This window comes from Capra hircus, chromosome 8 (assembly GCF_001704415.2).
Source record: "Capra hircus breed San Clemente chromosome 8, ASM170441v1, whole genome shotgun sequence".
Taxonomy (NCBI): domain Eukaryota; kingdom Metazoa; phylum Chordata; class Mammalia; order Artiodactyla; family Bovidae; genus Capra; species Capra hircus.
In genome coordinates, this window is record NC_030815.1 from 109,889,097 (window position 1) to 109,902,978 (window position 13,882).

Here is a 13,882-nt window from a genome sequence, read left to right on the forward strand (position 1 = left end):
AGGTCCTGCCGGGCATTCTGGAGTGTAAGGCTTACTCTTAGTTACCTGAGCCCAATTTTTGCTGCTTTACAAAGCAAACGAGCGGGTTAACTGTGTGCTTGATTTTCTGTGAGTATAACCATCAGATAAACTGAGGAAAGATGTCCTTTCCTGGGGACTCTGCTAAGAGCTTTTCCTCATTTGAAAAGATAGAGTCGTGGATGGTATCTGTGACACAAATGCAACCTTCTACAGTCACAGGTGCCATGCTCACAATGACAGTACATGATGAGGTGCAGACACCTCCTTACCACCTTCTGGAACAGCCGCGGTTGAGCATGTCTTCAATGTTACTGTAAATTACAGTTCTCTAATTTCTCCTCTCGGTTAGACTTTGGCTGTTATATTGATTTCTAAAATGGGTATGTATAGATAAGCTGCTTCCATGACTTTTAATTCATGATAGGGGGATATTGTAAAATCTTGTAAAAAGAGGACCCAAGTCTGACAGAAACAAGAAACATAGTTTCTTTGAAGTGGAAGGCTCTGAACCTGACTTTCTGCTCAAAAATCATTCAGAGTTCACAGAAAACTGTCCAAATACATGTTCACGGCATTCCAGCCCAAACCTATTTCTTCAGATCACATTCTAAGAGTCTTAGAGTCCCTGATCATACTCCAAGATTTTGGTATTCTCCTCCGCCATGCTTGGACCTTTCCATGCCTTTAGAATGCTTCTCCTCTTACTGGGAAACCCTGACTGTGTATATCAAATCTCCAAAATGTATACATTCTTCAAGACCCAACATAAACACTACTCTGCTTTCTCAAATGAAGAAACCATCCCTTCTTTTGAACAACCACATAATTTTATTTTCCTCATACAGTCCAACCACATCATTTTTTTTGGTTGGTCTCTCTTTTAATTACGATATAACTGACACACAACACTATTAATTCTAGGTGTATAATGTAACGATTTGACATCTGTATATAATGTGAAATATTCACAACAAAACTAGTTAAATACATCATCTGATCATATCTCCTTTATAGCTCTTGTTTGTCTCATTTCCCTGCCTGTAAGGCAGAGGTCACAATACAGCCATTTATAGGTTGAATATGATCCAACCACAATATTTTAAAAATTTGAATAATACTTTTTTTTTTTAAAAATGAGGCTATTTCACAAAAACCTAGACTCCTGAAAAGTCAGATCTGACAATTCTGAGTCTGAATTCCACACGAGAATTATCTACTACAGTAGAGCAGCAGCTCCCCGTGTCAGTGTTTCCTTATTAGCCACAGTTCACACAGAGACGTTCTTTCACTCAATCAGGTTACCTTCCTGATCACAGCACATACATTCTTTGAGGAAAGAACAATTCTAATTCAGCTACGCATGCTTGCGCTGCCTGTCGCACAGTAGGCATTTTAGAAATAAATATCTACTGAACAGCACAAAGCACAATAGGTTCCTTTCTTACCATTTCAGAAATGAGCAGAATTTCTGAAATTCTGAACAGACGTACAATCTCATACAACCACACAATCTATACCATGCTAATGTTAGCATTATTAATCCTTTCGGTAATACTGTTCCACTGCTTGCTTAAGGGCTAATCTGAGTCACTAAATTTACTGCCAAATTCAGAATTTCCCAATTGAACAACAGTCAAAAGACAAGCTCTTAAGTGACAAGGTGATACAAACACATTTAATTCTATGAAAAATATTTCTTGCTAGTAACAGTCTCAGGAATGCGGCTTTAAACAAATGCTTTGAATCATTTTCAACAGCATACTTTTCCATAAGCAAAGCCCGTGAATTTAATCATACTAAAAATAAGATAGCATATAGACTCACCTGGAGAATCATCATAAAATGCAGGGTTGCGTCCACAGTCATCTGTAGATATTAACCTCCCAGGTGATTAGGGAATTCAGTGAATGTATTCCATTCACCTCTGGGCCAAGTAACTGAGGTTTTATTGAATATCAAAAGTGAACTTTAACAAGACATTAAAAAAAAAAAAAAAAGCTGGAGCTAGTTCTGAAAATGAGTCAACTGCCAGTATTGATCCAAGTGTGAGTAAGCGGCAAGTTTAAAGGCAATATGGCATCTTAATCTTAAAAGAGAAACAAAAACCTGCCAGTGATTATGAGGCAAAAAGAATACTGAAAGTCATCACCACAGGTGGCAAAGTACATCGAAGTACAGAAGAGCAGATGATGCTGTTCCAATAATCAGGCTTTTAATAGGACAGGGAAATAATATGAGCATGGAGTAATCTCACAATGACAAGCAAAACCATGAAATATCTTAAATGTTGATTTTATAAAACTGACAGTGTTGAGCATTTCAGAGAATGTCACCACATCAGAAAATGGACATCCTCAATGAACAAAGAAATTCAATTTTAAAACAGTCTTCGGAAACCATACCTTTCTTAAAAATATTAAACTGAGTGTGGTGGGATTCTGAGGGAGAAGCAGGTTCACCTTAGACTTGGCTGTGGGCATAGCATCATCTCGATGCATCTGGAAAGGACACTAAGAGGGGCTATAAAGGCATTCAAGCTTCGGGATCTGGTGACTCTGCTCTGAGGCTTCTGCCTCAAATGAATAATCCAAAGGGAAACAATAACGCAGACAAAACTATCCATAAAAACAGGAACACCCTGAATACGCACTAGTATGGAAATGGCTAAATGATGACATATTTACACACAGAAACAGCACACAACAGCTGTGTGGTTTGCGTAACACTCAAGTGTTTGTCAGAAATCATTCTGGAGGAAGAAACACACGGAATGTCCCTGTGCTGCGCTCAGTCGGGTCTGATTCTTTGTGATCCCGCAGATGGCAGCCCGTCAGGCTCCTCTGTCCATGGGATTCTCCAAGCAGGAATACTGGAGTGGCTGCCACTTCCTACTCCAGGGAATCTGCCTAACCCAGGGATCAACTTGTGTCTCCTGCATTGGCAGGCGGCTTCTTTCCCACTGCACCACCTGGGAAGCCCAGTACTGTGTATCACACATGATGGAAGAGAACAGCACTGTGTTCACTGATAAGATGATCCAGAACCTCGAGCCATTCTAAACTTCGCTTAGTCATTACACGCAACACCCATCAACATGTACTGCCTGAAACATGGGCACCAACTATATAATCACATGTGGAAACACATGCCCATTATAATTGGAAGACGCACATAATTCTAACTTTAATCATTACGTTTATAATAAAAAGTTACTTAACTACTTATTGTTATTGCTGTTTAGTCGCTAAGTCGTGTCTGACTCTTTCACAACCCAACGGACCACAGCCTGCCAGGCTCCTCTGTTCGTAGGATTTCCCAGGCAAGAACACTGGAGCGGGTTGCCATTCCCTTCTCCAGGGGATCTTCTTGACTCAGAGATCAAACCCACACCTCCTGCATTGGCAGGCGAACTCTTTACCACTGCAAGGAAGGCCTGCTTGCGGAGTTTCAAAATATCCAACTATTTCCATTCCCATGTCCAAACTCTTCTAAATTCTTCTCAGAACCACAAGATCTTAGAGCAAGAGAAATAGCTCCCTTTGCATATTTTAAATACAAGGAAACAAACACAGAGAGGTTTCATAATTCTTTCAAAATGAATTATTTGCTAGGACCAGACAGTAACTTTTCTACAGTTTTTTCCCCCAAAATTACTGCTGCTAAAAAAAAAAAGAAAAGAAAAAACCAACATGAGGGACTGTATATGGAAAAAAAGCACAGAAAAACGCAGTCAGAGCTTTCAGACTCATATCACACTTATAAAAACGTCTGGAGCTTTCTTCTCATAAAATTTTATAAAAATAATTGTCTTCTCAGCGTGAAAAAGGATAAAGGGGTGGTGGTGGGGAGAGGAGGAACCAGTCAGGGATGGAGCATCTATCTATACCATCATAGATATCTCAGATAATTAACGGCTGCCATTCTCAAGCCTGAGGAGTACTTTGTTCTGTCTGTAAGATTACACTCCACGAAACACAAAAATTAAAAAAAAAAATAGGTCCAGGCTCTCTTACCTGTACACAGAAGTCCATCTTTGTAGTAAAGTGCATACACTCTGGCACTGTGTCCAATTAAAGATGAGGTCTCAAAGGCTTCATGGTCCTCCAGTTGCTTCATTCTCAAAATAGCCTTCAAATAAACCTTCTTCCAGTGCAAAGCGTCCTGAACGGAATCATCTATCTGCCAGCCCAGACTCTTACAGGCGGCCTGCCACACCTCCGTACAGGCACTTATCACCTTATTCCACTGTTTAGAGACGAGGCAGCATGTGAGTAAAGTCTGAGGGTCAAGCCATTTTAACAAATAAAAACTGAGCTCCAGGGGAAGGAGTTTGAGGAAGTCCCGCTTGAGCAGAGTCTCCAGGTTATTGGAGAGGTGTCTGAGCTGGACTGCCCCACTCAGACTAATCAGGTGATCCAGAGTTTCATTTTTCTGCAAGTCCGTCAGAGAAAGAAATGTAACAGAAATGTTATCAAGCCATGTCTCAAAGTCCTTTCTCTCCATAAGGTTATGGAAAAATTTACCTGTGGCACATCAAAATATTGTATTAGTTCTGCTCAAAAAGACCGTTCAAGCAAGACTGCTAACAAATGAAGTATTAAAAATTAGTGCAAAAAACTGTTACAACTTTAGAGCTTAGTTACATTACAACTTTACACTTAATACATTGTATTTATCTGAAACAATTTCCATGTGCATAGAAGAAAACATTTGAGAAAACATACTTTAACAAATCATGACCTCCAAAACAACTCAGTGAAGCTACTTTTGGTGAGTGCGCCTTGCTCCTTCTGAAGTCTAGCACATGCTACATGCATCTTCACAGTAAAAGATTTACAAAGTATTCATTCTTTATGAAACAGTGTATTCTATATAATAGAACCCCCATCAAAATCATGACTCCATTTTCTTAAATACACTCTATTTGGGCAGGAAAATCACAAAAATAAGCACAAAGATGTGACCCCCAGAAAGTAAGTCTCTAGACCAGTAACTTGAGACATCAGTTACCAGGCTAGGTATAACCTGACCTGTTACAGGGATCACAGAACTGACTACTAGCTTTTGCAATAGATGCTTAGGCAAAAAGGTTTGGGGAAGAAAAATAAGTAGATGCAATGTTATATGGCTCAGGTGTTCCGGTTCTTCCACTTCCCTTATGGCACTGCCTGTTAGAACCTGAATCACCAAAAGCCTTATCTGGCCTTACATGGTCTGTTTTAATAAGGTTAATATGAGCTGGTGACATCTCTTAACCTCATGTGTCCCCAAGAGCCATGAGGGTCCTGGAGGTGTGCACAAATAAGACGAATTAGTCATCCTGATGCTTACAAGATGCTCGAAGAAAGGTACCATTTCCTTCACTTAGCACATGAGGAAGCTGCAGGTCAGAGAAGGTAAGTGATTTGCCTACAGCCAACAGTGCTATTAAAACAGCAACAGAACAGACAGGAAGCCAGTGCTCCCAAGGTCGGGACTCCTCCAGCTTCCATCAGGAGAATCACAGCCTGGTGGTAAGATCTGGGAGCACCGAGTCCCTCTGATTATAACATCTCCCCCTTTAGGCTAACTGGACCCCCCCTCAAAAAAAGACAAGTATCCATCAATCCATAATATGTCAAGGTGTCTACCCACTCTTAACAATGGGGACTAACTAACGGGAAGAGAAGAAAAAGTAAAGCAAATCGGTGAAAACCACCTTTCCCAAGATCAGCCATGTTGACTGATACTAGTGCCGGGCAATAGGTACATGGGTTTTTTTTTTTTTTTAATTAGATTTTTATGTGTTGAAACACTTCAATGATTAAAAAAAAAAAACTTTCCTTGTAATCTGACCAGTTTCCCATCATACTGTCATACTAATTTTAAAAGCTAATGTCCAAATTAAAGTGAAAGCGGAAAGTAAATTCATTTATCAGTTCAATTGCTTAGTCGTGTCCAACTCTTTGCAACCCCATGGACAGAAGCACACCAGGCTTCCCTGTCCACCACCAACTCCCAGAGCTTGCTCGATCTCATGTCCATTGAGCTGATGAAGCCATCCAACCATCTATCTCATCCTCTGTCATCCCCTTCTCCTGCTTTCAATCTTTCCCAGCATCAGGGTCTTTTCCAATGAGTCAGTTCTTCACTTCAGGTGGCCAAAGGATTGGAGCTTCAGCATCAGTCCTTCCAATGAATATTCAGGACTGATGTCCTTTAGGATCGACTGGCTGGCTCTCCCTGCAGCCCAAGAGACTCTCAAGAGTCTTCTTCAACACCACAGTTCAAAAGTATGAATTCTTCAGTGCTCAGTTTTCTTTATGGTCCAACTCTCACATCCATACATGACTACTGGAAAAACCAAAGCTTTGACTAGACGGACCTTTGTCGGCAAAGTAACATCTCCGTTTTTTAATATGTTGTTTAGGTTGGCCATAGCTTTTCTTCCAAGGAGCAAGTGTCTTTTAATCTCATGGCTGCAGTCACTATCTGCAGTGATTTTGGAGCCTGAGAAAATAACATCACTGTTTCCACTGTTTCCCCATCTATTTGCCATGAAGTGACGGGACGAGATGCCATGATCATTTATCTGGTTTACACAAATAGTCAGATCTCACTGTCCACCTTCATTAATATTAAGGTATGTAAAGACCATTTTCATTAATTTCCCAATATCAAATTTGGCAGGAACATTTGTTATCAGACAAAAAGCAGTTAAAGCAAACAACCTACTTCTAATCACATCATCTGGTGTCTAATGTTGTCGAATAGTGAACGGACTTTAAAATAAGGCTCAGGGTTTGGGCTAGGTAGGATTTATTAACTTTAGGATTTACTTGGCTGCCAAAAACAAATGAGTCCATGGCAAGCTATATGAACTGAACACAAGATAACAAGTGTCCTGGGAATTTCTTGGTTGCCCACTGGTTAGGACTCTGCACGTTCACTGCCAGAGGGCCTGGGTTTGATCCCTGCTCAGGGAACTAAGGTCCCACGAGTTGCTTGGCACAGCAAAAAAAAAAAAAAGCCACCAACAAGATTAACAGGCCTCCTGTTTCTGAATCCCAACAACCTTTTATCTGTAATATTTCTGGAAAAACTTTACTTAAAAAAAATCATTCACAGCAAGACAAGAAAAAAGTTTCCGTGGACAGTCACAAAATGTCGCCAACAGCTAATTAACCCTGGCCAATTAAAAATACAACCAAAACATGTGCCCAGGAATCATCTTTTACCACGAAGAAGTGGGGGGAAGGGCTTCTTCTATCACATCTGCCCGGCCACACACACAAAGTATGCCACATACACATCTTAGGAATTCATTTGTGTACAATGAACTGTTACTTAAATGGACACAAGGCAAATTTATAATACCCATGAAACAGTATCATTACCAAATAACCAAGAGACATGTACAGCACACCCAATCAGTGAACCCATGACACCACGGAGATTATAGGATGAGTTTGCCATTGAGCACCTTAAAAAACCCAGGCATTTCTGAGATTTACACATACTCCTAAGAAGAATTTTTCTTCCAGCTCTTAAAGGCTGCCCTTTAAGCTACTGAACCCCTTATGGGAAGGTCCTATCCAGTTATTCATCTCTCACTATCACGAAAAAGGCATCTTTTTAAAATAAAGTAGGACCCATTAGCTTTGCAGAATGCACTATTTAAAAAAAAAATCAGCTTTTGTTTCTCTAAAAAATGAACTGACTCTGGAGAGAACTTTCTTAAGGTCGTAGGTCTAAACTGAACTCTCAGAGAGCCTCTAGGAATATCACGTACTGGCAGCACAAGGCCCCACAGGGAATACTTCAGGAAGTGAGAATTCAATTCAACCGAAGGAGGAGCTTTTAAAACATCAGAGCTTTCCAGTAATGGAACAGCTGCCTCCAGGGTGGTGAGCTTCCCATTACTGGGAACAGTCAAGGACAGCTAACTATAGAGGCGGACTGAGGTAAAGGAAAATGCTTTGCAGTCAGTCAAACCTTCCACAGATTCAGCCACTTCCTATGTGATCATGGACATACTCAACTAACTTCTGAGCTTCAGTTTTGTCATCTGTAAAATGGAAGCTAGCTCACCTTGAGCGCTGCACGAATCACAAACAGTAGCGACAAGCTTAGAACACAGCCCAGTAGGGTCACTCAAATGGCACTTTTTGTTAGTTTTATTACTATCAGTATCTGGCAGGAAAGCTCCAGTAACATCCCCTTCAAACCTAGCACATTACCAGTTTCTCTTTTTGGTCCGTCTCCCACTCCCCACTCCTGTTTCTCTTGAAACGGATTAAAATATACAGGAAAAAAAGAAAAACCTCAAGTGCTCAAACTTACTGGGAATTTAATTTTATAATTAAGGGCAGTTACTGACATGAGGCTGATTTCCCAGGAGAGGCATTCTCTTTCCAACCTCTCCACACTCTATGGTGTCCTATCCTTTCCCCCCCACCACAACTTCAGACTAAACATAAAACTTGCCCTTTTGCCCTCAGTGTTAACAATCACAAAGCTCTGAAACAGACAGATGTGAAAAGATTCCTAAACTGGGAGATGGGAGATGTGGGTTTGGTCTCTGGTTCTGCTATTGACTCCCTACGTTCCCTCAGGTAACTCATCTTTGTACTGGTTTGAAACAGTACAGTACTACTCATAGGTGTTACCTCACATGATTTTCACGACCTTGTGGAAGGTATGAGAACTGCCCTTAATAAATGAGGAAATTTATGGCCCCCAAAGTGGAGTGACTTTCCCTGGGTCTCACAGGAAGGAGCAGGAACAACATCTTGCCCAGCCCCAACCCTTCTCAAAGAAGCAAAACAAAACTTACACTTCCACGTCTTACTAAAGATAGAACATTCTTGACTGAACGCCCTTTACCTCTCCTCTCTCAGGACCTGGACTAATCAAGAGAGAACACAAGACATTTGCTATCTTTGGGAGGGAGGCTTCATCTTCCCTCTCTTTTCTTATCAAGCACAACCAGGGTTAAAGAAAACAGAGGCTCTGAGCTTATCTAAATACACTTATGTATACATAAAATATCTTTTGAATACTCAATAAGCTGGTTAATACTGGTTGTTTCCAGAGAATACTGGAGGGTTGAGGAATAGGAGTGAAGGTCCCTTTATGAATTTAAGACCCTATGAATATCTGATCTGTTTATATACACCGTCAATTTTAAGACGAATTTTTAAAAGCTTCGAAGGAATACAAATAGGGTTTCTAAAAAGGCTTGGCAACCCCACGTGTTGCTGGGTGACCCTGGGCAAATCACTTCACCTATCCAAGCCCAACTTCCTCACTGGTGAAAGGTAACCACTAACAGCATTATCTACAAGCGTTTTTACAAGGAATAAACGGGACAATGCACATAAAACGGTTAGCATAGTATCCGCACAGTGGAAGCCTACAAGAAATGCTGGTTACCATTATTCAGCATTAACCTTGCTATCTTTATTGCAAGCAGCACTCCACATACACACCCGTCTCCATGGCATACCCACAATTATGGCGCAGTCCCTCACATTAGTACAGCGCTTTGTACTTCATAAACCGCCTCTCCATACTGCTTCACCCTTCAAACTCATTAACAGCCCTGGGACATCATGGTTAACTCATTTCGCAGCTAAGGAAACTGAGGCTCCAGGAGGCAATCACTCAATTCTCCCATCTCTAAATCAACTCCAGATCCCTTCAACCCGCTCGCCGCTCCCAGGTCCCCTACTCCCGGAGCCGTGTTCCGCGCGGCACTGACCTGAGCGAGCGCCCCGGGGCCCGGGACCTCGCGCCGGGCTCACACCAACTAGGCGCGCTCGGGCCGCCAGAGCCTCGCGGCGGCCGGGTCCGCTCCGCAGCCATGGCGCCTGCAGCGAGAGAAAGGCAAAGAGCCCGAGGCGCGGCGAGTCAACAGAGGCGCGGGCGCCAAACAACCCCCTCCGCGACCCGGCCCCGCCTAGTACACAGACCTGGACCGGCGGCCGCCGCTCCCGGTCCGCAGCCTCACAGGGGAGCGGCTTCCGGTGCTGCCTGCGTCATCTCCGCGCGTCCCTCCACCCGCGGCGCCCAGCGGACGCGGCTGCACTTCCGGCCCCGCCTTGAAGCGGAAGTGGGAGGGCAGAGGGGCGTAGAGGGAAACGGAGCACGCGCCGGACCCCTCAGTCCTGTGGCCCCTGGGCGGAAGTTTACTTCCAGGCGGTATAAACAAATTATCCAGTGAATTTATGTCCGTCACCCAATCTGATCTTGCACCGACTGTGCGACACTTTTCCTTATTATGCTCACTTTACGAGGAGAGAGGGACTATAAAAGACGTGTCCAAAGAACAGCTACTCATACGACCGACAGTCGTATGTGCAGTTAGTGATAGAGCAGAGCGAAGGCTCCATGTCTCCGGAGTACATCTAGGGCACTGAACACACAGGAAATAAAAAGCTGATTCTTTGTGGTGGTGGAAACTAAGTATGGAGTTCAGGAAGTCAGGTCTTAAGCTGGTTTGGTTTGGTAGACAACAGGAAGACAGAACTTCTAAGCCAGAGGGTGACTGATGATGATATTACAGGAAAATTTAGGAAGACAGGGGTTGACGTGTCAGATTGGGTGAGCTTTATGAAAGAGAAGGCAGTGCTAAGGCAATCAAGAAAACCAGGCACTCCTATTTGCAGCAAATGATCTCAACCCTAATACCGTAAGTTTGCTGAATCGAACTGAAAATTCTAGATGGAGCGGGCTTCAGTTCAGTTCAGTCGGTCAGTCGTGTCCGACTCTTTGCGACCCCATGAATTGCAGCTCGCCAGGCTTCCCTGTCCATCATCTCCTGGAGTTCCCTCAGACTCATGTCCATTGAGTCCGTGATGCCATCCAGCCATCTCATCCTCGGTCGTCCCCTTCTCCTCCTGCCCCCAATCCCTCCCAGCATCAGAGTCTTTTCCAGTGAGTCAACTCTTCGCATGAGGTGGCCATAGTACTGGAGCTTCAGCTTTAGCATCTTTCCTTCCAAAGAAATCCCAGGGCTGATCTCCTTCAGAATGGACCGGTTGGATCTCCTTGCAGTCCAGGGACTCTCAAGAGTCTTCTCCAACACCACAATTCAAAAGCATCAATTCTTCGGCGCTCAGCCTTCTTCACAGTCCAACTCTCACATCCATACATGACCACAGGAAAAACCATAGCCTTGACTAGAGGGACCTTAGTCGGCAAAGTAATGTCTCTGCTTTTGAATATACTATCTAGGTTGGTCATAACTTTTCTTCCAAGGAGTAAGCGTCTTTTAATTTCATGGCTGCAGTCACCATCTGCAGTGATTTTGGAGCCCCCCAAAATAAAGTCTGACACTGTTTCTACTGTTTCCCCATCTATTTCTCATGAAGTGATGGGACCAGATGCCATGATCTTCTTTTTCTGAATGTTGAGCTTGAAGCCAACTTTTTCACTCTCCTCTTTCACTTTCATCAAGAGGCTTTTTAGCTCCTCTTCACTTTTTGCCATAAGAGTGGTGTCATCTGCATATCTGAGGTTATTGGTATTTCTCCCAGCAATCTTGATTCCAGCTTGTGTTTCTTCCAGTCCAGTGTTTCTCATGATGTACTCTGCATAGAAGTTAAAGAAGCAGGGTGACAATATACAGCCTTGACGTACTCTTTTTCCTATTCGGAACCAGTCTGTTGTTCCATGTCCACTCTAACTCTTGCTTCCTGACCTGCATACAGATTTCTCAAGAGGCAGGTTAGGTGGTCTGGTATTCCCATCTCTTTCAGAATTTTCCACAGTGTATTGTGATCCACACAGTCAAAGGCTTTGGCATAGTCAATACAGCAGAAATAGATGTTTTTCTGGAACTCTCTTGCTTTTTCAATGATTCAGCGGATGTTGCAATTTGATCTCTGGTTCCTCTGCCTTTTCTAAAACCAGCTTGAACATCAAAGAGTTCACGGTTCATGTATTGCTGAAGCCTGGCTTGGAGAATTTTGAGCATTACTTTACTAGCATGTAAGATGAGTGCAATTGTGCGGTAGTTTGAGCAGTCTTTGGCATTGCCTTTCTTTGGAACTGGAATGAAAGCTGACCTTTTCCAGTCCTGTGGCCACTGCTGAGTTTTGCTGGCATATTGAGTGCAGCACTTTCACAGCATCATCTTTCAGGATTTGAAACAGCTCAACTGGAATTCCATCACCTCCACTAGCTTTGTTCATAGTGATGCTTTCTAAGGCCCACTTGACTTCACATTCCAAGATGTCTGGCTCTAGATTAGTGATCACATCATCATGATATCTGGGTCGTGAAGATCTTTTTTGTAGAGACAATATTGTTTGAACCTTTCATGGACAAAGAAACCAACCTGTCTCAGTTTAAGTCCAGAGGATATCCAGGAGCAAAATTTATGGCTCATTAAAAAATGTAAATTGCAAAATGGAATTTGTATTTAGTGAAATCCAAGACCTATGTAATCATTCAATTTTGTATATGTAAAAAAATTCTCATTTGAATTTTTTTAGGATATATATTCCCCACTTTGTAAAAAATCTCCAAGAATCCACACTGATTGGTGAGAAAACATAGCCAGCTTTAAAATGCAATGAATTGTTCCTAGGCAAATAACTACAAAAACTGCTATGAATGGCAGGCAGGAAGATCAACATGCAAAAAGAGAAACATGAAATAGCCTGGCATAGGAACAGACGGCTCAGTGCAACCGTTTGTGACAGGAACATAAAAATATGCTGGATGTTGTTTCTTTCTTTCTTTAATAAACTTGCTAATCAAATGGTATTTGGAGTAATTTCTACACATAGAGACAATAGAAAAATTGCAAACATCAAATGCTTAGTTTTTCCATTTCAGGCTAAAATGGATTATGGGTTATTTTCTCTTCTGAGATAAAGTTGCCTGGGAGAGGTAGATGGATGACATAACTGATTTAAGAACAATCTTACATGGCCTATACTAGGAATTCAGAATCCTTCCTGGTGAGACATGTATCAAACTACACCATAAGTTTCTTTGGGTAGAAAAAATGCGCCCACCAGGGATGACAAGCATCCATTGATGTTTAACACATTTCTTGCACATGCACGTACCAGCAAGCAGAGACTACTCTGTTTAGTTTCTTGAGATAGACTCCCTGTGTGATGATGCTATGGAGACACATGTGTGAACTGTTCTTTCAACTCCCACACATACTTCACCAGGAACTCCATATAAAGACAAGGGGTCAGCTTCAAGAGGTACACAAGGTTGGAAGCATTTGAAGAGATTTGCTTTCTATTCTTTGTTCTGGATTCCCTCTAGCTGTAACATGATCAGCACTTGCTCTCCTATAGAGCTAGAAGGTATTCTGGGACAAAAGCCCAGGTTGATTGACAAGAAACCTTATCCTGAAGGTCTCAGGCAGGAGGTACTGTACTTCAGTTGCTGTTAGAATGAGTGATCCTGAGTTACATTTGGACACACTTTGGCATCTGGGCTCAATAATTTCCAAAGCCCCCAGATTGTTCACAGACAGCATGCAGGTAAGTTTCTTATAATCTTTGTAGCATTTTGTATCTACTAGAAAGCTTTTGAGTAGGCTGAAGTTTCCTCTTTGTGCAAATCATCAGATGAACTGAAAAAAAAAAAAGTTCAGATTGTAATTGTGGGAATTTGTTTTGCTTTGTTGTATTTTTCTTATTAAAAAGACATGGGAAAGTAAAAGATGGACTTCAGGAGTTTCTAGTGGTTAACAGTGAGCTTTGAAACTGACAGATCTGAGTTCCTATCACGGCCCTATCTCACCCTCTTCTTGCTCACTGAATGATCTTGAGCAAATGCCTAAACCACATGGATGCTCAGTTTAAGTCTGAAGATAACCTATCTGAAAGGGATGTTAGCAAGACTGAAA

General features: G+C 42.2%; 1 protein-coding gene across 1 annotated transcript in view; it reads right to left on the reverse strand.

The window, feature by feature from the left end:
• Positions 1 to 10,060, reverse strand: part of FBXW2 (F-box and WD repeat domain containing 2) — a 29,958-nt gene extending 19,898 nt beyond the window's left edge. The window contains exons 1-3 of the mRNA XM_018052700.1: positions 9,975 to 10,060; positions 9,764 to 9,872; positions 4,035 to 4,544 (exon numbers count right to left, since the gene is read on the reverse strand). Of these exons, the coding sequence (XP_017908189.1) occupies positions 4,035 to 4,524 (490 nt within the window). The 5' untranslated portion in view covers positions 4,525 to 4,544; positions 9,764 to 9,872; positions 9,975 to 10,060. The remainder of the gene's footprint in view (positions 1 to 4,034; positions 4,545 to 9,763; positions 9,873 to 9,974) is intronic.